Here is a 24602-nt window from a genome sequence, read left to right as displayed (position 1 = left end):
TTTGCATGGGGGAGGGTATGAGCCCACATATAGGACTGATGATTGAGTCTACTTCAAGCAACACATATAAAATGTGATTGATGTAATACATTATCTTGTAGATTAGGATTTATACTATATAATTATACATAAACATAAACAAACATAGCCTTTTTTCTGACTCCATGAACATGACACCTTTAGCAGGAATCTATGGTGTGTGTCTTCATCCATGTTACCTACTGACCTTAGATCACCTGAGGAGTTTCAAAATTATAGATCTGGGTCCCATCCCCAGTGACTGCCTCAATTGGTTTGGGGGTAGTGCTCAGGCATTGGTATTTTTTGAAAGCTCCCAAGTGATTTTAATGTATGGCCAGCATGAAGAGTCATTGTGCTATAGGGTTGGGCTCCTAATTAGAAACAATTTGCATGATCAGGCAATACAGTTTCTGATAGTAGGTAAGCTCCCCTCCTAGATTTTCTGATACAAGATGAGTCATGTTTACAAGTGTGTATCAGCAGAAGAACTACTTTCCTGAACTTGTGTTTTTCTCTTACTATCCTAACTCCAGATTTCTTGGAAATCTCATTGGGAGATGATTTAGACCAGGGATGGGCAACTTGTTCCATAAAGGGCCAGACAGTAAATCTTTCTTGTTTCCCAGGCCATACAGTCCCTGTCTTGGCGACTCAGCTATGCCACCGTAGCACAAATGCAGGCATACACAATGTGTAAATGCTTGGGCAGGCCATAGTTTCCCTGATTGAGATGATGAGGTCATCATCAAGCTGATGGATATCAAGCTGATGCCTTAACTGGATGAGACTTTGGGAACCCTTGGGTGGATATAAGTGTATTTTGCGTAAGTGAGGAAGAGAAACAAGGCAGACTAGGATAGATTAAAAATCAGTGCAAATTCCTTGACATTTCTTTCACGGAAAGATTGCATTTATGTGTACTCTTCTTGAGTCAGTGCAGGTTCTGTGATTGATCAATAGAGTATGACAGAAACAAAGTATTGCCAGTTTCTGGGTCCAGGCCTTCAAAGACTAGCAACTTCCACCGTCCTTCCACTCTACTAGAGGTCAGAATACTTGATCTTGGACCCCAGCTGCCATTCTGTAAAGAAGCCCACACAGTCACAGTATGGGATATGTGAGACTTGTGGTTCGGCACCATTGACTTAGAAATGGGCCCATGGGACACAGTCTGTTCCTAACTCTGGGATCATGTGTGCCTTTTTATTTTTATTTTTTTTAATGTTTATTTTTGAGAGAGACAGAGCATGAGCAGGGGAGGGGAAGAGATAGAGGGAGACACGGAACCCGAAGCAAGCTCTAGGCTCTGAGCTGTTAGCATGGAGCCTGATACGGGGCTCAAACTCATGAACCACGAGATCATGACCTGAGCTGAAGTTGGATGCTTAACTGACTGAGCCACCTAGGCGCCCCAGTCTGAAATGAACATTTTAGCTTAATATTCTATTAGTAGTTGTTATTTGAAAATGGAACCTTTTCTTTTTGCTCCATCGGTCTACAACAGTAACAGTTTTCATATAGGCTGGTTAAGGGACTAATTCTACCACTGCATGAGGGATTTGCCCTAAATAGTTAACTGCATCATTTTGTGACGAGCTCTGGTTGTAACCAAGCTCACAAAATCATTGTTTCTTATTTTACATTTGTGGACACTTTGGGAATCTCCATTCACCTTACAAGGTGTCCCTACAGTTTGTTTCCTGCTCCTGGTGGTATCTCTTTCATGCAAACAAGATGTTTAAACTAAGGAAGATAATTATTTGGAGCATGAATCCAAATATGACATAATTGTTATTATGTCTCCTATAAAACAAGATTTAGGCCCAAAATGGAGTTGTTCATGCTAAGCCGCAGGTCACCAAACTGAGGCTCAATTACAGTCTCAGCTCTCTATGAAATGGAATCTGAAACCTGTGGTAAAAAAAACCCAGTGAGTCAGGAGTCACCTGATCAACATTAGGTAGCTAATCTGCCTGAGACCCCTGTTGTCCCCTATGGGAAAGTAAACTTGCAAGAATCAATCACCCACCCATTTCCTGCCAACTTTGACTTCCTTGTTTCCATTGCCTTCTGCCTCTGAAATTCTCATTTTGCACAGCTCCTCAGGGCTCCTCTCTATCTGCTGGATCGGATGCTGCTTGATTCGAAGTAATTTCTGCTCAAATAAATTCTTAAAAATTTCAATATGCCTTAATTTATCTTTTAACATGTTGCAGAGTTGATGACAGTTTTACTCCTACAAATCCCTACAGTCATTTTTATCTGAATGACTCATAAATCAGATACCTTTCTAGTTTTAATTAAAATGTCACACTCCCTTTTCCCCAGAAAATAAATAACTCATGAAAATCTGGTGTTTCATTTTAAGGAGGCTGTAGGCCTTTATGACCTTACACAGTCAAATTGTCTTAATATTTTATGTTACCTACATTTTTAAAAAGTGTATTTATTGATTTTCAGAGAGAGGGAGACAGAGAGAGAGAGAACAGGAGCAGGGGAGGGGCAGAGAGGGAGAGAGAGAATCCCAAGCAGGCTCTGCATTGACAATGCAGAGCCCAATGTGGGGCTTGAACTCATGAACTGTGAGATCATTACCTGAGCCGAAATCAGGAGTCGTAAGTTTGACCAACTGAGCCACCCAGGTGCCCCTGTTACCTACATTTTAAAGAGTGTTTCAAAATCCCAAAAAATTAAATGCAACAAGTAAAATAAGATATGCCGATGTAGTAAATTTCATGTATTCAGTAACTAAAAATCTGAATATTTCGCCAAAAAAGCCTTCAGTTTTATAAAAGCAAATTATTTAAAACACTAATTTGCTGAAGGTATAAACACCAAAAGTCCGCTTTAATTAGCTAAATTTAATTTTGTTAAATTATTTTTTATTTTTTGAAAATTCATTTCATTATTGAAATTCCATCAGTCAGGTTTTGGTGAGTTTACATTGCAAGTCGATAATAAATTTACACGTATGTATGAACTGGGTTGCAAAGTAAAATGTATTTCCAACTGGACTGCAGTAAAAAAGAAGTTTGGAAGCAGGATTCTAAGCTTTCTGCAAAGGTCTTGCCTTCAGGCGCCACGCTGAATTCAGCGTTCCAGCAGTCCCCCTCCCGGGATGTGGTCTCCAGAGGCTTGGCCATTCGATGGCTTTCGATGGCATTCGATGTCACGCGCCCTCTGCTGGTCCCAGGACGCACAGCTGCCAGCTCAAGCAGAGCCTAGCTCCAAGTTCTTGAAGGTGTTCTAGGGGGACAAAACGTTGGTCTTTGGGTTCCTTGGCAGCCAGGCCCTCTCTGTGGCAGCACCAGGGACAGAGGACGTCGCTTGAAGGTGGTTGTGATGAACCAAACACTTGCATTCGTGAAGTTATGGTGAGCGAGGTAGTGAGCTGAGTCAGCTCATAACAGGTCTTGGGGTCTCACTACAGAGCTTACTGGGTAGAGAGTGAAGAGGGTTTTATTAGGGGGAGTGGTGTCATTGGGTCTGAGTTTTAAAGAGATTTTTAAACATTTTATTGATTTTTAATGTCTATTTATTTTTGAGAGAGAGAGAGCTGGGGAGGGACAGAGAGAGAGGGGAAGACAGAGATTCCAAAGAAGGCTCTGTGCTGCCCAACCTGATAATTCTCCTTTTCATTAGTCTAAACACCTTATTTGTGTGGAAGAATTATCAAAGAATCAACAGTACCAAACCAACCACTCTAGCAGTTTACCATAAAACATGTATGAGTATGGTGAGATCATGACCTGAGTCAAAGTTGGACACTTAACCAACTGAGCCACCCAGGCGCCCCGAGAGAGATTTCTTGACCAGTGAGGTGGACAGCCTGGAGCGGGAGAGCCTGGAGGTGGGTGGGCAGTTAGGGGCTGAGGCAGGAACCCAGGTGGGTGTGTCCCACGTCTCCACCTGTTCTGGCTGCAAGACTGACCTTGTGGGCTGCTTCAGCGGTCTCTTGTCCTCTGTCTCCTGCTTAGGCTGAGGCAATGGAAGATCAGAGGGAGGGGGAGAGTTTGGTTAGAGTAACCCCCCTTCCCCACAATTCTCAGTAGCTGCTTTCCATCCTGATATAGAAGCCACAACTTCAGCTCTGGGTATACTAGTCACTGGCAGGTCCCCCTGCCCCTTCTCCTCCTGGGGGCATGGGGATAGGGGGTTCCAGCTGTTGGCACACCTTTCCCCCCACTCCCCGTGATTCACTGTCTCCTGTTGCTTTCTCTAAATCTGCCTGCAATTTTCTAAATACCGCCTTGCTTACATTCTCCCTGGTGTGCACCTTCTGGGTCTACTTCTATCCCTTGTCAGGTCCCAAGCCATGCCAAAGAGCTTGAACTTTATTGTTTAGGCAATGGGGAGTCATTGAAGGTTTTAGAGAGGACAGTAGCAAGAGCAGATGTGTATTGGGGAGAACCTGTCTGAAGGGAGCAGGACCGACCTCCCAATCAGTGAGGGTTTGACGCAGGTAAACGGAGCCCCTGAACCCCACGTGGTTGGGTCTGGGAATGAGAGAGGGAAGCTGAGGCATTAGATGTTTGTGCCATTAGATTATTTGGTAATCAACTTTAAAAACCTGTACATTTAATGTTTGGGTTTTTTTGGGTTGGAAAAAATGAGTATGTCAAAAGTATTACAACAAAATGTTGTGCTTTGCCTTGCTTGGCTCTCAGCCCCTGCCCCTTCCACGTGGGCTGGACCAGGTGGCTGTCCCTTCATTGCTGCGGTACCTCGGTATTTCTGGCACCCAAGCTGCATCTTTAGACTAGTGTCCAACCAAAACATACTGAATGGTGAGCCACAAATATGGCCACATATGGAATTTAAAATTTTCTAGCAGCCATATTAACAAAAGTAAAAAGACATAGGTGAAAATATGCAAAGATCTCTTAACATTCAATAATCTGAGAACAAACAACCCAGTGAAAAATAGGCCATCTCTCTCTCTCTCTCTCTCTCTCATAATAAGTAAACATTAAAAAAATTAAAAAAAAAAAAAAAAAGCCTGGATGACTCAGTCGGTTAAGCGTCTGACCCTTGATTTTGGCTCAGGTCATGATCTCATGGTCCCTGAGATCTAGCCTCGTGTCAGATCAGGCTCTGTGCTGACAGCTGGAGCCTACTTGGGATTTTCTCTCTCCCTCTCTCTCTCTCTCTCTGCCCCTCCCCCCACTCATGCTCTCTCTCTCTCTCTCTCTCTCTCTCAAAATGAATAAACATTAAAAAAAATTTTTTTAAACATAGACCCCAAATCTGAACAGACACCTCACAAAGAAGATATACAGGTGGCAAACAGGTATATGAAAAGATGTTCCACCACCATATGTCATTAGGGGATTGCAAGCTAAAACAACAATGAGACAGCGTTCCACACCTATGGAAATGGCCAGATCTGGAACACTGACAACACCACATGCCGGTGGGGATGTGGAACAGGAGGAACCATTGCTGGTGGGAATACACAGTGGTACAGCCTCTTTGGAAGACAGTCTGGCAGTTTGCTTTTTGTTTTGTTTTTCTACAAAGCTAAATGCAGTCTGACCATATGATCCAGCAATTGCATTCCACACAAAATTTACACCTGAATGTTTATAGTAGCCTTTAGAGCTTCAGAATATCATATCCCATCCCCCAGTATTAACCAAGATGTTGTATTTTTATCTTGTGAATATTTTAGAAATTCAATTGTTTAATAAAACAAATTTGTTACCAAGTTTTTTAAAGGTTTATTTATTTATTTTGAGAGGGAAAGGGGCAGAGAGAGAGAGGGAGAGAGAGAATCCCAAGCAGGCCCCGTGCTGGATCTCATGAACCCAGAGATCATGACTTGAGCTGAAATCAAGAGTGGAATGCTTAACTGACTGAGCCACCCAGGCACCCCTATTACCAAAATTTTAATTTATTAAGTATTTCACATTATTTGTTTTGAAACATCCCTAAACACAAAGGTGACCTAAAGTTTTAAGAGTTAACTCTCTGGACTCATAAGGCCTTTATGTATTTATATATAAATAGATTAATACTCTATGGAGTTTCATTTTTGGGGCCAGCATAATAATTTTGATTAAAGGTGAGAAGTCTCAGACTGACAAGACAAATGTTTGTTTTGTTTGGGGAAGTGCAAACAAGAAACTAAGTTTAAATCACCAGTTAGGCAATGTGCTAACGAACGCCTCAGTTTGGATTTGCCCAACCTGCTAATTCTACTTTTCATTAGTCTAAACACCTTATTTGTATGGAAAAATTATCCAAGAATCAACAATACCAAACCAGCCACTCTAGCAGTTTACCATAATACATGCATTTTTTTACTTTTCTCTTTAACTTTTTGTTAGAAAGAATAATAGAAAATGTTGAAAAAATGTACAGGGAATTTACACATTTCATTAACCTAGCTTCCTCTAATGTTAGCAACTTGAATAACCATCATCACCAGCCCAGCGAGATTAGCTACCAGTGAATTCTTCTGGAGACTAGAGTGCCCCTCACCACCCCATTTGCTATTGGTCCCTCGGGTCATCCTCGGGGAAGGAGGGGGGAGTAGATTAATGGGCAGCTAACTAGGTTAAACAGTAGATGTATTCCAACACCCTCACCATCTTCCCCAGCCTCCTGCACAGTAGTGGCTCATCCTGGGCGCCATATGTATGTAGAACATCAGCACACTGGGGCAGGGACTAATTCACCCTAGGGTTTCTAGAAATGAAATAGATGGAGATGCTTCTGAGGTGCTGCTTCACATCTATGAGAAAAAATATCTTGGTGTGATATTCATTCTTACCCACTTTCCAGATTTAAGGAAGACCACAGACCTGAAGCCCTTTGAGGCAAAGGCCAGTTCCCTTTGAAGAAGAATTTTGCAAAGTGAATCATAGACTGAACAGCTCTCATCCCACCCCCACTCATATGTTCAATCTCTAACTCCCAATGTGACTATTTTTGGACATAAGGCTTTTAAAAGAGTGATTAAGGTTAAATGAAGTCATTAAGAGTAGGGCCCTAATCTGAATATGACTGCTGTCTTTCTAAGAAAAGGAAGAGGCACAGGGATGCGAGTGCACAGAGGCAAGGCCATGACAGGGCACAAGCAAGAAAGAAAGAAGCCCCAAGAGGAACCAAAGCTGCCCAAACCTTGATCTTGGACTTCCAGCCTCCAGCACTGTAAGAAGTCAGTTTTTGTTTTTGAGCCATCTACTGTGTGGTACTTTGTTATGGCACCCTGAGCAGATTCATACAAGGTGACAGGTAAACAGTAGGACTCTTCCCCCAAGCCTTCCCCAGAGACACTTGTGGCCATTTATCAGAGGACTGTACGCTGGGAAGACAGAAGGACTCCCCAGGGCTCCATACGGATGTTGATCCCTAGAGATGCAAAATGCCACTGTGGTCCATCAAGCCATGTAGAAGATTATAAAAGTCAGGAGACAGAGGGACTTTGGACCTGTGTCTGTCTGAAGACCCAGCCTTAGATTATTTGCTCAGGCTTAGAATTTATCTCATTGAAATCAATACATTTAGTGATTGGCAGCATGCCCATTTTGGGTTCCTTCTCATAGACTGAAGGTTACTATGAAGAAAATGCAAAAGGGAAGCCCCAAGAATTCTTCCTCACCTCTGCCAAGATAATAAAGCAAAACCCAAAAACAGTACTACACACCTGGGGGAATTACTAGAATTAATGCCATATTCAAAGACTTGAAAGATGCAAGGGTATTAATTTCAAATTCCCATTTAATTTGCCTTTTTGGCTGATACAAATACTACATAGGTTGCAGAGAATGCCAGTAGCTCATCATAAACTTAACCAGCTTGTAAAGCCAATTGAAGCTGCAGACCAGCACGTAATATCTTTACTGGAACAGACACAGCCCCTGAGACCTAGTATACATTGAATTTAGTAATGTAGAAATGTAGTAACATAGAAAATGTCTTTTAAACCCCATGTCTAAGAGCAAAGATGACCAGAAGCAATTTGCCGTCACATGCAAGACTTTTGGCCTCACATCTAGATCAACTCTCCAATTCTTTATCATAGTAAGACCGGGGACCAGGTGCTGGTCCATTATATTGATGACATTAATTGCATCTGGTAAGCAAGAAATAGCAAACACACTCGATGCCTTAGAATGATAAATGCATGCTAGTGAAATGCATTCAGAGGTCTCCTATATTGATGAAATTCACAGGAGTCCCGTAGGCTAAGACATCTCAGAATGCCCCTTAAAAAAATCATAGACAAATTGTTGGACCTTACATTTCCCAGCAGGAAAACAAACAAACAAACGAAGAAACAAAACCCAAATGCTTAATGGGCCTCTTTGGATTTTAGAGTTAACACATTCTTTGTCTAGGCATGTTGTATCAGTCCACATACCAAGTAACCCATAAAGCTGCTAGTTTTGATGGGTCCTAGAGCCAGAAAAGATTAGGCGAAAGGTCCAGGCTGGGATGTAAGTTTATTTGCCCCTTAGGCCTTAAGAATTAACAAAGCCCAGGGGCATCTGGGTGGCTCAGTTGGTTATGCATCCAACTCTTGATTTTGGCTCAGGTTGTGATCTCACCATTCATGGGGTTGAGACCCACATCGGGCTCTGTGCTAACAGTGTGGAACCTGCTTGGGATCCTCTCTCTCTCCCTTTCCCTCTGCCCCTCCTGTGCGCGCTCTCTCTCTCTCTCTCTCTCTCTCTCTCTCAAAATAAGTAAAATAAACTAAAAAAAAAAAATTAACAGACCCACTGGTTTCAGAAGTTTGTGGCAGATAGAGGTGCTGCATGGAGCTCTTAAAAGCCCCAGGCTGAAGGATGACAGGGAACATCCATGGGGTTGTAGAGTAAGGCCAATTCCTCTTCTGCTTTGCTGAAAAATCAGCTTCTGAACTGCTATTTGTTTATTACAGAGTCTTAATTCCTAACTATGAGACATGAAATGACTAACTTAACTGCCCACCATGAGCTTGGAATGACCTGATCTACCAAACCATAAAATTGGACAGGCACAGCAATATTCTATTTTTTAAAAAATAGTATATAGGAGACCAGGCCCAAGCATATGTGAAAGGCAGAAGTAAATTTCATAAAGTAGTAGCTCAGACTCCCATGGTATCTGCTGCTACAGCTTTTCCAACTCTTAGTTCACAGCAGAATCTCATGGGAGATCTAAAAATAAAGGAGAAAAAGTGTAGGCCTGATTGGATGTATGTATGAGTCTGCATAGTATGCTGGCCCCAGCTGGAAATAGAGGGCTACTGTCATTTCACTATAGCCCCTTCGAGTTGCCCTAAAAAATAATGATGAAGAGAAATCCTCCCATGGGGCAGAACTTGAGGTAGCATATTTGGTTATTCATTTCAGGTCGGAGGAGATGTGATACAGATCTACACTAATCTGTGGGCCAGTGAGTTGGCTAGCTGGGCAGGGACTTGGAAAGAAAAAGATTAGAAAGCTGGCTGAGAGTGGCATGCAGATGAACCTCTCAGAATGGACATGGAATATGAAGGTATTTTTGTTCCAGATAAGAGCCTACCAGAGGAAATCTGCTACAGAGGAGGTTCTCAATAAATGAGAGGTTGAAGTATCCCAACCTGTGGATGTCAGTCTTTCCCCAGCACTTGCCTACTCAATGAGTTCATGTACAAAGTGACCATGGTGGCAGATATGGAAATTATGCATGGACTCAGCAGCTTAATTTCCTTTCAACAAGTTCAATTTGGTTATTGCCAATGAAGACTGCCCAAACCACCAACAGCAGAAACTCCTGATATGACACCATTTCCTGGTGAAACCAGCCAGTGTCCTGTTGGCAGATTGGTTATATTGGACTGTTCCATTATGAACTCAAAGCTTTCTTCTTGGATACATACGCATATTGTCTATTGGTTTGTCTTCTCAACTCATGGTAGTTCTGCCAGGAATGCCATTTGCAGACTTACTGAATGACTTTATCTAAGATGTCCCATACAGCATCACTTCTGACCAGGGGTGACATTTTTCAGTAAAGGAACTGTGGCAACAAGCTCACCTTCACATAATAATAATTCATTGGGTTTACCATGTGCAGCTGTGTTGATAGAATAGTGGAATGGTCTTTGAGGAGTCAAACACAACACTCAAGAGTTCTGTCTTGCTGAAAGCAGTGTATTCCTTAAACCACTGGTTTGTAAATGTTTCTGTCTTCCTCATGACAGGAATGCAGAGGTTCAGGGAATGGGGGAGAGCCCCTCTTACTCTTAAACCAAATGACATACTGCAGGGGCTTTTTCTTCTTCTGTGACCTTAGGCTCCATGGAAAGGAGGTTCTAATGCCCAGGAATGAAATGCTTCCCTTAGGGAATATAGTCAAGGATTTGAAGAATTGGAGTTGAGATTGCCTGATAGCCATCTGGCCCCACATGTCATTGAATAAACAGGTCGAAAGGAGTCATCGTACTGGTGGGGGTGATTCATTCTGATTATTCAGGGAAAACTAGGTTGTTGCTACTCAATGGAGGCAAACAGGACTGTGTCTGAAGCCCAAGGGATTCCCTGGAGCAGGTCTTACTACTCCTCTGCCCGGTAGTTTCAGACAATTGAAAACTGTCTGAAAAGCTCCAAGGACTTAGAGTTCTTAGAAACAAAGATTTGATTCACACTCAAATTGAAGAAGAAGAGCATTACACTGAGGTAACTGAAGAAGGCAAAGGGAATATGGGGGGAATAGTGGAAGAAGGCAGCTATGATTATCAAACTAGACCTTGTAAAGAGCTATAGAATCAAGTAGCGTATCAATTAACTTTTTAACTGTTTCCTCCTTACTCCTACCTTTTCCTCTAACCACCTCACCTGAGTGACAGCTGGGAATGACTTGTACAAAGTGTCACTTGGTATTATGACCACATTAACCTAACTTGGGATAATTCAGAAGCTACTATCTTTTTATATTTTGCTTGGGATAGGGAGTAGAGAGTTCTCACCCATGGAGGAAGAGCATGGACCTGAGGGGCAAAAGGCTTAGACTATGCTGGATAACTTCCAATGACCCTTCAAGATCCACTGAGAAGAAATTGGGGGATGGGAAGAGAGTGAGTTCAGGGTATTCCTGGTTCCTTCTCTCTAGGGTCACCTCAGGCTATTTTTCTTGAGGAGGATCATGGCTCCTATAACGCTGTCATTTCCACAAAGCTGTCTCTGTGGGTTCTGGTAACCATTTCCTCCTCTTGTCCATCAGGCCCATGGGTAGTAAGGGGCATATCCTGTTGTTACTAGCCCTGGGGTCCGGCACTATGCCTTGGGATTTCCCTACACTCTGCCCATATCTTTATAAATAGCTCCTTTATCACATTTAACTCAAATTGCCCAATTCTGAATGTGTCATCTGTTTCATGTTAGGACCTGATTGGCTCAGCATGCCTCCCAAGTTCACCCAAGCAGACTTGAAAGACTTTGATGTGGGAGAGACATTCTCTTTCTTGCAAAGATGTAAATGACTGAGCATGCAGTTCTGATTCTCACAGAAAATTATCTTACAGACATGAAGGAACCTGGCCCTAAGTAATGAATGTCAGTTCAGAGAGAACGAAATACATGCTGATCCTTGCTGACATTGTGGAATAATTATATTGCCCATTCTCATCCTACACTACGTGTAGACTTCCAATGATGGGATCTAGTAAATATTTTGATCACTTCGAATTGGATTTTTCTAGCTTTTGAAGCTGAAAGTAAACTTAACTGATTAGTTCTTGTAAGTAGAATTGAGGAGTCAAGGGGTATACACATTTAGTTTTTTTCATAGCTCCTGCAAAATTGCTTTCCAAAAAGGCTATGCTAATTCTCACATACATCCATACAGTGAGTGAATCTTCACCACCATTGCCTACCATCTTTTTTTAAAAAAATATTTATTTATTTATCCTGAAAGAGAGAGAGCAAGAGAGTGAGCACATGCATGAGTGGGAAAGGGGCAGAGAGAGAGAGAGAGAGAGAGAATTACAAGCAAGCTCTATGCAGTCACTCCAGAGCCTGATGTGAGGCTCGATCCCATCAACCATGAGATCATTGCCTGAGCCAAAATCAACAATCAGACACTTAACTGACTGAGCCACCCTGGTGCCCCACCTACCATCTTTTTAATTTGTACCTTCCTGATGGGTGGAAATGGAATTTCTTTGTTGCTTTGATTTGCATTTTACTAATTACTAGTATGGTTAACTATAATTACTTCTATTTGTTGGATACTTATATTTTCTTCTCAGTGAAATGCTTTTTACATCTATTGCTTGTTTTTCTATAAAAATTACTTGCATTTTAAAATTGATTAGCAGGAACTGTTTAAAAACTTTGAATATTAGGTATTAGCTTCTTAGATGTGTTGTAAAAATTTTCTCCCACATACTTTTTCTTTAACTTTCACCTATGCTGTATTTTGTCAAGTTTGATGACCTTCAGTTTATCATCATTTCTTTCATGGCTTTTGCATTTTGTGTGATGTGGACCATTGGGCTAAAAGTTCTCTGTCATTTGGCTCTTTGTCCAGAAATTTCAAACTTTAGGCATTTAACCTAAACTTTTCCTTAAATGTTTTACCACAAGCTGTCTGATGAGGGCTTGAGCTGTTTGTTTTTTATTTTTTCATTGCACATGAATATACAATTTGGTCAACAGATGTTTTAAATGCAGAGAAATATACCTTGATGTTGGTCCTATATAGTTGGGTTCTTTTGTCTTGATGCCTTTAATATTTCTATTTATTATTTGGTGAGGAGTGTAGGTGTAATTTCTGGTAGTTCATCTTTCATTTTTATGTGGAGGAGAGGCAGCTGTTGGCCCACAACCTAAAGTCTGGGTTTTCATGGAGGACCCCGTTCCAGGAAGATGTGATGATGGGTCAGCCCACAAGGGAATAAGTCTTAGATAATGGGCTTCTCTGCTTAGAGGAGCAGAGGTTTGGGCAAGTTCAACGACATCATCCCACCTACATTTGGTAAAAGCTGTACTGCAAAGGTCACCCTGGAAATTTCCTTGACATTTTCCCATTTTCTCAAATCTACTCAAGTACAAATGGCCTGTGGTCCATGGTACATATCATGTAGCCCCATTTGTTCAACCAAGGTGAGTGCCAGTAGCAGGGTCCAGGCCAGACTACCAGGCCTGCTTATAAGTAGCCCTTGATGAGACGTGAGCTACAGTGGCCCTGGTCATTTCAGGAGTCCCAAGGGAGCTGGTGAGCTTGGTAGCAGAGAGCCCTGTATTAAGAAGTTGGGAGTTATAGATGCCAAGCCCAGTTCTACTTCTAATTTGATTCTGTGTATTTGTTGACTGTGGGAGCCAGATAACCTCTACTCTCTACCACTTCTTAGTCCCTTCTGCTTTATTCATTGTGAATGTCAGCTTGCCTATGTGAATAAGTTTTTATGGAGATTGTGCATCTGTGAAGAGATTATGGAAATTCTAGTGGTGTTGAATGACCAAGCTCTCTCACCCTACCTGTGCCCATTGGTGTTCCCTCCACTTATCAAGATCATGGGCATGTTTCCTACTTTGTTTGTTTGTTTATAAATTTACCTCCAAGTTAGTTAGCATAGAATACAATAATGAGTTCAGGAGTAGAATCCAGTGATTCGTCCCCTACGTATAACACCCAGTGCTCATCCCAACAAGTGTCCTCCTTAATGCTCCTTGCCCATTTAGCCCACTCAAATCCCCTCCAGCAACCCTAGTTCGTTCTCCATATTTGAGAATCTCTTATGTTTTGTTCCCCACCCTGTTTTTATATTATTTTCGCTTCTCTTCCCTTATGTTCATCTGTTTTGTATCTTAAATTCCACCAAAAAACTGCTAGAACTGATCCATGAATTCAGCAAAGTCACAGGATATAAAATCAATGCACAGAAATCTATAAAGAACTTATCAAACTCAACACCCAAAAAACAAAAACAAATAATCCAGTAAAGAAATGAGAAAAAGACATGAATAGACACTTTTCCAAAGAAGACATCCAGATGGCTAACAGACACATGAAATAATGCTCAACATCACAAAGCATCAGGGAAATACAAATAAAAAGGACAATGAGATACCACCTCACACCTGTCAGAGTGGCTAACACTAACAACTCAGGCACAACAGATGCTGGCGAGGATACAGAGAAAGAGGAACCCTTTTGCATTGCTGATGGGAATGCAAATTGGTGCAGTCACTCTGGAAAATAGTATGGAAGTTTCTCAAAAAATTAAAAATAGGCCTTCCCTACAACCCAGAAATTGCACTCCTAGGTATTTATCCAAAGGATAAACAGGTGTGCTATTTCGAAGGGGCACATGCTCCCCAATGTTTATAGCAGTGCTATTGACAATAGCCAAAGTATGGAAAGAGCTCAAATGTCAAATGTCCATCAACTGATGAATGGATAAAGAAGATGTGGTGTACTCCACACCCGAAAAACAAACAACCCAGTGAAGAAATGGGCAGAAGATATGAACAGACACTTCTCCAAAGAGGACATCCAGATGGCCACCAGACACATGAAACGATGCTCAGCATCCCTCCTCATGAAGGAAATACAAATCAAAACCACNAAAAAAAAAAAAAAGAAGATGTGGTGTGTGTATATATATACATATACATATAGATATACATACATACACACACATATACAGAATATTAGTTAGCAATCAAAAAGAATGAAATCTTGCTGTTTGCAACAACATTGATGGAACTAGAGTGTATTATGCTAAGTGAAATTAGTCAGAAAAAAACAAATATCATATAATTTCACCACATGTGGAATTTAAGATACAAAAAAGATCATGGGCATGTTAAGTGAACAAACTAGCAGGGCTTGCTTGTTACCAAACAAGCATGGATGATAATATCTTAGAGCTTAAAAACTGGAATCTGGACTTAGTAACTCATAAAATTATTTCCATGTCTAGGATCTTTGGCTTTATGAGTACTTACTTGAATTCAATTCAAGCCACAATGAATGGTGTGCATAATTTTCATTGTCGCAAGTGACAACAAAACATCAATAGAAAGAATCTGGCAAGCTGGGTTATGTTTACATAACAGAATCACATTCTTTACTTTTTATAACCAGCATAAATATTGATAGTCCTCTCAAATACACCTAGGATAACATGTAATCTTATTATCCATCCCTTCTACTCTAAGACAAAAGTTCTGGTCCATTTCTTCAGTAGATGGGGTCTCTGTTCCTCAATTATCTACCCCAGTGGTTCTGTTCTTCTCAATTATCACCATCATTCCTATTCTAATTTCTCTGATACTCATTCATACTAAAGTTTAAACCAGGAACTTCAGAATAAATACTGATTGCTGGGAATTCTGGAAAGTACTGGATTCTCTGAATATTGAGAAGTGAGGGAAAGGTCAGGATCAAGTGGAATAAGGAGGACATATGTCATCATAAGACATAGATTTTTGCAACCTTCTTCTGGGCATGGAAAATTCAAGCTAGATCCAATGGCTTTTGAATCACTGAAAATACAGCTTTCTGGGTTGTGTCTCTTGGGCCCTCTGAGGATCTCTTGGGTTCATGCCTCCTCTCCATATTTGTGGCTCATGCACCCAACAGATTACACTCTCTTTTCAGGGGTCTGAGCATCAGTTTGGCAAAAGGTCGTCTCCTGAGGTCTGGGCATCAGTCCTACAAGGTCCTTCCTTTGAACTCTTAGGTTCTTTTGTTCTCTCTGGTTTCTTTCCTGCAATTAACTATCTGGGATACCTCAGCACCTCCTTGTTACTCTTTAGCCTTCTAACATATTTTCTAACCAATTCCCTTTGTTTGAAATTCCTGGTGTGGATTCTGCTTTCCACACTAGATCTTGATTGAAACAGAAGCCTAAAGAATTTGGGGCTCAGATGATAGGACTATTTAGATGCCATTTTGTGGTGAGCCTCCCCATAAAGGTATGTTGACTGATGCATAATGGAGAGGCTCTTCAGTTGGGCAGAGGGGACCCATGAGAGGTGACACTGGCTAGCCTGGCTTTGAACACAAGTGTGTCTGAATTCATTGTCACACTCTCTCCTGGGGTGACAGATACACTGGAAGCCAAAAGTGATGGGATTGATGCCTCAAAAGGAAAGGATCATGTTCCTCCAAAGCCAACGGGGATATGGGGGTGAAAAGTATGAGAGGTTGAGCAAGAAGACTCCTTTCAGGGCTGGGAAGAGGGGCTCATGGAAATGCTCGCCTAGAAGGTTCTATTTAGTCCTTCCCCCAACCCCCCTGTAGCTAGACAGGTAAATATGAAGTTGTTTCCTTTCTATCTTTTGAAATTCACCTCAATTAACTTGTGCCTCAGAAAGTTTTCATGCTTGATCTCAGCAGATGGGGTGTGGAGGTGGGAGTAGAGGCATAAAAAACATGATGATGATAATAATAACAATAACAGTTGTTACCATTAGTTGAGAACATACAAATGTCCTGCATTTCTAGAACAGAGAGGGTAAGACAGAAGTTGCGATCTGGGCTCTGTCGTTAGAGAAATTAGTGCCAACCATTTTAGTCCTTAGGCAGTTCTGGAGTCCACCGCATTTTGGGGGCACCAGGGACCAGGCTTACCTCAGTTACGGGTACACCACTCAGTACCTGTGACTTCCCAAGGAAAGGAAGTGCATCTCTTAAGGGCTGAAAGAGTAGAGTATGCTTTCAGCTTACCCTTCCTTTTTCAGGAGTGGCCTGAGGTGGTTCAGGGCTGGTTGGATGGTCAGGAATGCCATGTGAGGACCCTCCCTAAAGTACACACAGCGAATTTTGCAATTACAAGACTCCCTTAGTGAAACTGCAGAGGGCAAGCTTGACTGCCCCAGCGAATGGACTTCCTTGTGGACGGCCTGGCATTTCCAGTTGTAGCCCAAGTGACAAGGCAGGAGAATTGAGCTCTGGGGAAATCCCACAGTCTCCCCTTGCTGAGCAGGCTGGGGTCTGTCATCAGCTCTATTTTCCTGTGGGCGTGGTTCGGTACCTCCTTCTCAGGGAGCTCGGACTGGTCATACTCATGCTGATGCTGTGATTTCTTCATCTGAGTCTCACAGGATCTTGTGGCATATGATTGCCACCCCCAATCAGGTAGGTGGGGCCTCTCCATACTTCCCAAATAAATGACAGTCTCAGTCAGAGCCTGTCACTGCTCTTGGGAGCTTTTGGAGCTGCAATTCAGTCCCCTGCCAAAAGTCCTTCCTTGCCAGCTAATAGAGGGCAAGTCCTCCAGCTTTTTTTTTTTTTTGTGCTTTAGGGCTCAAGGAAGACATGGGGCCATGCCAGGCTCTGTGTTTTGTCCAGCGCAGGGCTAGCGGTTTCTCACTTCTCACTTACCAGGGAATTACTAGGACCTTGGCAGAGCTGCCCTGACCTAGGGCCGCCCCTCTGCTCCCAGGCAGAAGCAGACGCCAGTGGGAGGAAGGAGGAGGAGATGCAGGCATCAGGTGGCTGTGGGTATTTAAGGTCAAAAGTCATGCCTGACTTAGGATTTGTAGGGAGAGATACGGTCACTGGCTGGATCTTTGGGTGGAGTAAAGTCTGCCCATGATCCCCTCCCTGACACTACCTTGAAGTTTTTGTCTCAGGAGATAGCTCAGATTTTCTGACCAGGGCTTTGTGTCAGGCCAGGCTTCCCAGCTCCCTGTCCAGAAAGGGGGCCTCAGTAACTAGTGTCCTGGAAGGGTCTTGGAAATGTCTACTGACACTCCTATCTACTATTGCTGTCCCCGCAGGTGTTGAGACAACCCCATTATGACATGCATTCGAGGAGTCCCTAACTCTGGAGAATCCTATTCAGCAGGTGACGTTGAGATGGGGCTCTGGAGGCCTGGCACACCTGTACCATGCCTGTCTCTTCTGGGTGCCCCAGCATTCTCTGTCCCTCTTTGTGCAAGGCCCTTCCCACCCAGTGTTGTCTGTCTTCCCCTGACGGTGGGGCTTCCACGGGGTGGGGAGTGGTGTGTATTCTCTGCCCTAGCTCCAGACTCAGCACCGAGCCAAACACAGAGTAGACATCAGAAGGAGTACCTGGGCCTTGATGCGCGTGTACTGTGGGACAGCTTATCCTCTTACACCAGCCACAGCCTGGCCCTCCTCACCGCCACCCATGGCTTTCCTGGAAAGAAGGGCTGAGGGTCATGACAGTGCTGTCAGTTTTGGTGTGAAAACTCTGAGCCTGCCTTCCTGAAGGGCCTAGCATCTAGTAAAGTGGCCTAATTATAACGTTTCCTCATTATTTTTTTCTTTTTAAACCGTAGTGAGAACACCTCAGACTGGGGAGGTCTCTGATTTGAATCAGCAGGTGTGGATCCTGCAGGATCAGACCATTGTGACAGTTCCACGGACTGACAGTGTAACTCCAGGTGAGTGGTCATCCTGCAGCTGCTGCCCTGGATGCAAGGGAGGGGTCACGTCAGCTCACCAGGGATGCTGGCACTGACCTTGGTTTCAAGGGTGGCTTTACAACAGGGCCCACCTGGAAGGAGGAGACTGTCACACCTGCCTGGGAAGGGGTGTCAGGGAGAAGTTGGCCTGGACCAGGATAAAGAAAGCAGAGAGTAAAGCAGCCTCCTGGGGAGCAGGAGAGCTGCTTTCAGTGACCTGATGGCCTGTCACTTGGAAGAGGGGTATCTTATTCTGCCTGACTTCCGGGTGTTCTAAAAGGACTATGGAGCCCTATGGAGGGCTACCATAGGAAGGGAGATTTCAACATTGCATGAGGCCAAACTTGCTGATGGACAGAACTCTTCAAGGAGCAGAGGGGCAGAGGGGCTGCTTGGGGTTGGAGCTTCCCAACCCCAGGTGGTCAGGCAGGGTCTGCCATTTGTTTAACTCTGTGTTTGTTCCATTTCCTAGGGCAGTGACTGGTACATGGTGTGAATGAATGAATGAATGAATGAATGAACGAACAAGTATGGTGGTTGGCCTTTTGGTGGGCCTGGGGTAGCAGGGATTACATTCAAGATTTCTTCCTGCCCCACCTGAACGATGCTGGTCTTGTCCTGATTCAAGAGGAAACTGACACCATCTCCCCTTTTGTCCTTCTTAGTCACTGTCACTGTTGTCCCATGCAAGTATCCAGAGTATCTTGAGCAAGGCAGAGGGATTCCCATTTATATGGGAATAGAGAATCCAGAAATGTGTCTCTCTTGTGAAGACATTGGAGGGCAACCCACATTGCAACTGAAGGTGAGTAAGCAAAAATAATGTTTTTTTAAAAAAAATACCAACTTCTTCCTTCCTTCCTTCCTTCCTTCCTTCCTTCCTTCCTTCCTTCCTTCCTTCCTTCCTCCTTCCCTCCCTCCCTCCCTCCCCCTCCCTTTCTTTCTTCCTCCCTCCCTCCCTTCCTTCTTTTCTTCTTTTCTTAGAGAGAAGAGCAGGGAGGGGCAGAGAGAGAGGGAGAGAGAATCCAAGCATGCTCTGTGCGGTCAGTGAGGAGCCTGACATGGGGCTCTTGACCCCATGAGCTGTGAGATCATGACCTGAGCCAAAATCAAGAGTCAGACGCTTAACCAACTGAGCCACCCAGGTGCTCCAAAAGGCCAGTTTCTTATATGAGATATTTATTTGGTAGATAATCTAGTTTCAGAATTAAAAAAAGAAATATTCTTCATTCTTAAACATATTTATTCCTAGATATTTTTGAGTTATCTGCATGCAGTTGAGTTATGCATGTTACTAGTTGAGGATCTTTTTTTAATTCTTTTTAATGTTTTATTTATTTCTGAGAGAGAGAGAGAGAGAGAGAATGAACAGGGGAGGGTCAGAGAGAGGGAGATACAGAATCTGAAACAGGCTCCAGACTCTGAGCTCGCTGTCAGCACAGAGCCCGATGCGGGGCTTGAACCCAGAACCGCGAGATCATGACCTGAGCCAAAGTTGGACGCTTAACCAACTGAGCCATCAGGGGCCCCCGAGGATCTTTGTCATTCTTGTATTTTAAGATATTGTCTACCATTGTTTCAAGTATATTCTCTCCTTCATTCTGCCTTCTCTTTCCTTTTGGAATTCATATTCCTTGGTCATTGGAGCATCTAGATCTCTCTTCAGTATCTCATCTCATTTTCCTTACTTTCTGTCCCTTCACTGTTTTTGGTTTTTTGTTTTTTTTCTTGTTGCATCCTGGGAGAATTTCTTGGTTCAATCTTCCAGGTCATGATTACATTTTAAGATATTGTCTACCATTGTTTCAAGTATATTCTCTCCTTCATTCTGCCTTCTCTTTCCTTTTGGAATTCATATTCCTTGGTCATTGGAGCATCTAGATCTCTCTTCAGTATCTCATCTCATTTTCCTTACTTTCTATCCCTTCACTGTTTTTGGGTTTTGGTTTTTTTTCTTGTTGCATCCTGGGAGAATTTCTTGGTTCAATCTTCCAGGTCATGATTACATTTTAAGTGTGTCCTGTCTGCTTACTCGTTCTCCTATTCTGCTTCTTGAAATTTCAGTCTTTCCTCTTGTTTCTTAAACTTCAGTTTAATTCAACTCACTTTCATTTAATCCAATCCAATTCAGCTCAGTAAATACGTAAGTTTTTTAAAATATATTTTTAAAGTTACTTATTTTTGAGAGAGACAGAGACAGCATGAGTGGGGAGGGGCAGAGAGAGAAGGAGAGAGAACATCCTAAGCAGGCTCTGCACTGTTAGCACGTAGCCCGATGTGGGGATCGAACTCATGAACTCACGAGATCATGACCCAAGCCAAAACCAAGAATCGGATGCTTAACTGACTGAGACACCCAGGTGCCCCAAAATGTGTAGGTTTATAGTGGGCACAGCACCGTTGTGGCCATTTGAGATACAAGCAGGCTCTGCACTGTTAGCACGTAGCCCGATGTGGGGATCGAAATCATGAACTCACGAGATCATGACCCAAGCCAAAACCAAGAATTGGATGCTTAACTGACTGAGACACCCAGGTGCCCCAAAATGTGTAGGNTTAAAAAAAAGAAATACTAATTTTACTTAAATGCACGGTATATAAATACACAAAATATACGTCTATATACGATATAGAAGGCATTTTCTGATTGCTCTGTTTACTTTGTTTGTTTAAATATAAATCCTTTGGTTTGTTAGACCCTCTTGTATCTTATTCGGGGCACTGACCTTCCTCACATGTTGGCAGTTGGTCAGAGGCTAATACCAGAACTTTCGTTAGAGGTCTAGTTTTGCAGGCTGGCGGCCCAGACTGCTGTGGCTTTGGTAAGGGAAGTCCTTGGTTTATTGCTGCAAATCTGCAGCTCCTTCCTTACCCCACCCCCCACCCCGGCCCATTGGCCTCTTGTGTGAGGAGAGTTCCAGTGCATCAGTCGAGAGTGCCCACTTGTTCATTAGCCTTTCCTCTGTGTCATTCCTACGTAAGATTCCATGTTCACTGTGCTGTTCCTTTGAAATGTAGTTTTTCTAGCCCTGCTTTAACAGAAGAAAGGCTTTCTCGAACTTTGGGACATTTATTGATTGTGTGCAAGTTCCTCTGAACCGCTAACAGCCTCGCTTCTCCTGCTGGGCGTTCTCTGTCACATTCCAGAAAGAGGAGATACTGGATCTGTACAATGAATTGCGGCCCGTGGAGCCCTTCCTCTTCTACCACTCAAAGGATGGCAGGACCTCCACCTTCGAGTCCGTGGCCTTCCCTGGCTGGTTCATCGCCTCCTCTGAGATCCGCCACCCGCTCTTCCTCACTTCAGACCTGGGGGGGAAGAACAATGTTAACTTCAATTTAAATATCAATGCTTGAACTCAGCCTGGAGGGGGCAGCTTGGTCAGAGGTCTTTGTTACAGTTCCTAGTTCCCAGTGTGCTTTCATTTATATTATCTCCGTGTCATTTCATCTCTGTGCTGAGAGAGAGGTGGCCGGGACCCTGTTATCATCACACTTTGTGAATGACTTCATGGCAACCAAGGCATAAAATGTAAGCTCAGACACAGGGAGGAGGGCTCATGTAACACTCTCTTGTCAAGCTGAACTTGTCCATCCCACAGCCTTCTGTATGAGGGTGCCCTGACCCCAAGACATTAGCGCCTTCTCTGCGGGTGGATACGGAGAAGCCTTACAGGTCATTAATCTTACCCAGGATCGAGTGACTACTGTGGAACTGATCGCTTTGTTTCGCTTTGTTTTCTTTCCTATTTGGACTACATTTTCCACATGCTTTGTTTGTTGCCAGTAAATTTCAAGTTGTATAATGTATCCTTTTAAGGGTTAACGAACGTTTAAAGGTAAATAGTTCTTAAACTATGTTTTTTTCCTAATTCTAATATATAAACACAAACCAAATATAAACTTCATGTGTTTACACAATTGAAAGGCTAAAACTAAGCTATAAAGTGAAATAGAAAACATAGTAACTGAAATTAGCAAGAGGATTGACCCCCGTGCACTATTGACTGAGGATAGCACACAGATTTAGCTGGGGAGAGAAGGACCCCCATCAGCGGTGACAGGCCAGGGTGGAGATAATGCATGTAAAAGAATACTACTATAGGACTACTTTCTCTACAGTCTCACAGCCTTGATTTCTTTGCCTCTTCTAGACTTTTCCTTTTAGGCATATTCACCTTCCACAAGTAAATGTGATGAGAGAGCCTAAGGCAGGCTGAGGCGAACTACAAGCTAGCACGCTGTCCCTCTCCCCCAGGTGGGCTTTGTGTGACATTCCTCAGGCACTCCCGGCTGCCCAGGGACAAAGGATGGGAAAGAAAACAAATGACTAACTTATAGAGATCAACAGTCATGCAGGACAAGAGTCTCCATCAGCTTGCAAATATCTTAGTAAATTACAAGAAAAAGGCAATCTTAACAGCCTAATCTCCAGAAATCTGTAGACTGAGTTTCCTGGTGCCCCAGCATCACCCCTCTGTATTGATGTGAGGAACAAAGGCAACGAGGAAATGGCAAGGAAAATTACATTTCCTTATAACCTGCAGCCCAATGACAAATACTGGAGGCAAATACTGAGTACAACATTGTTCTAGGAACCCCCTACCATCCTAATGCTAATGCCTTACTAGAGGGAAAACACCCTTAGCTCCTCCTTAGCAAGGCTTCAGGTAACTTAGGAGTTCTTTTTAGCATATCAAAGCCCCTCTGGAGGCTTTTGTCTTTGCCTCCCCCAATTCCACGGTGTATAACCACTCACTCTTCACAACCCCAGTGCAGTTCTTCCTGCCCATGGTCCTGACCCCGTATGTGCTGTAATAATATCACCTTTCTGCATCAAAGGCGTCTTCAAGAATTCTTTTTGGCTGTCAGCTCCAAACCCTCCAAACCCCACCATCACCCTGAAACTTCATCGAAGGTACCTTTTCTTGGAACAGAGAGCCTAGCTTTCCCACCAGCCAGGCTTCAGATGATGTATTCTGATGACATTAAATCACTGTGGGTATAATTGTAGAAAGATGCAGCTAAGATCTGGTTCTGTATATTATAGATTTCTTATTTTGGCTCCGATACTACAAACACAGAAATTTCTTAAATACAACTTCCAAAATAGCACCAATCACTTATATTTTTTTTTTCCTACTTTTGGACAATCAGACCACATACTCTACGAAGAAGGCCAGTAAGCAATCAGTAAGCCCCGACTTAATGTAACATCTCTTGATTCTTTAAAGTTTTCTTCCTCTATTAAATGTAGTTTTAGCATTGCAGCTTTATTAAAAAACATTAAAATGGGCACTGAGCTAATTGGTTCTGTGATATTAAATTGGAGAATTGGTTATTGAATATTTACCACTATACACACTGCTCATAAGTGGTGACAGCTTCTTATACCTGACAGTTTACATTGTTACATTGTCAGTTATTACATCTGACAACTGGGACCCAATAACACATTTGCTTGTGACACGATTATGGTCTGAGTTACAGCATCTCCCTTCTACAACAGGCTGTGTGGTGATTCCATTGTCCCCTCTCTTTACCACGAAACTGTGGATGCAAGCACTATGACACTTTGTGTTGTCACTTGGCACAGATTTGAGCTCAAACAAGCTCAAATATGAGTACTGGTGTCATGTAACTGGTTATCCTGATGGTCCAGAGGAGGTTCTGATAACATATTTATTTATTTATTTTATTTTTTTTTTTAATTTATTCCTNCCTATCCATCACGTTTGAGAAAGACCCCAGCATGTGAAATCATGGAAGACTCCTGTGAGTTCTGATGTCCTCATTTTTAAGTGAACACGTGGGTTTCACACATCCGAATATCCACTGCTCTTGCATTTGAGTTCCATGAGCTCCAGGCCAACATTCACTGAAGGATTTGATTTTCTTTATCTTTGGTATAAAGGGCTTGATACACTGTGTTGGGGGAGGTGATGGAGAGGATGTGACCACCAGCTGACCCATGAGCTGGACTCTGGCAGCTAGAGGATCCTCACCCCCTCCCCTGTCCTTGCAGTGTGTGCTCTGCTTACCTTCCCAGCTCCCAGAAGCTGCCCTGAGGACATAGCCCTGAGGTAGCGATGTGATGTTGAGACATCTGGACAGTATGTGTGGCTGAACCCAGTTAAACCCTCTTTATAAATTTTTAATATTCTAGTGGGCGGGTATGGAAATGTACTTGTCTTGCAGCTGCCCCAAACAAGCATCATATAT

General features: G+C 42.9%; 1 protein-coding gene across 3 annotated transcripts in view; it reads left to right on the top strand.

Annotated features, from left to right (window-relative positions):
- Positions 1-23669, top strand: part of IL36G (interleukin 36 gamma) — a 35564-nt gene extending 11895 nt beyond the window's left edge. Inside the window, exons 1-5 of one of the 3 annotated variants that reach the window (XM_077773451.1) lie at positions 17154-17214; positions 17730-17797; positions 18255-18359; positions 19046-19185; positions 21528-23669. In XM_077773451.1, coding sequence (XP_077629577.1) covers positions 17749-17797; positions 18255-18359; positions 19046-19185; positions 21528-21737 — 504 coding nt within the window. In that variant the 5' untranslated portion in view covers positions 17154-17214; positions 17730-17748 and the 3' untranslated portion in view covers positions 21738-23669. Of the gene's footprint in view, positions 1-17153; positions 17215-17389; positions 17442-17729; positions 17798-18254; positions 18360-19045; positions 19186-21527 lie in introns of those variants that run through there. The other 2 variants (XM_077773452.1, XM_077773453.1) reach the window with 2 other exon arrangements.
- The last annotated feature ends 933 nt before the right edge of the window (positions 23670-24602 follow it).

Source organism: Crocuta crocuta, unplaced genomic scaffold (assembly GCF_008692635.1).
Source record: "Crocuta crocuta isolate KB4526 unplaced genomic scaffold, BGI_CrCroc_1.0 scaffold67, whole genome shotgun sequence".
Taxonomy (NCBI): Eukaryota; Metazoa; Chordata; class Mammalia; order Carnivora; family Hyaenidae; genus Crocuta; species Crocuta crocuta.
Note: the sequence above shows the minus strand (reverse complement) of the source record. Positions and strands in the feature narration are given on the sequence as shown.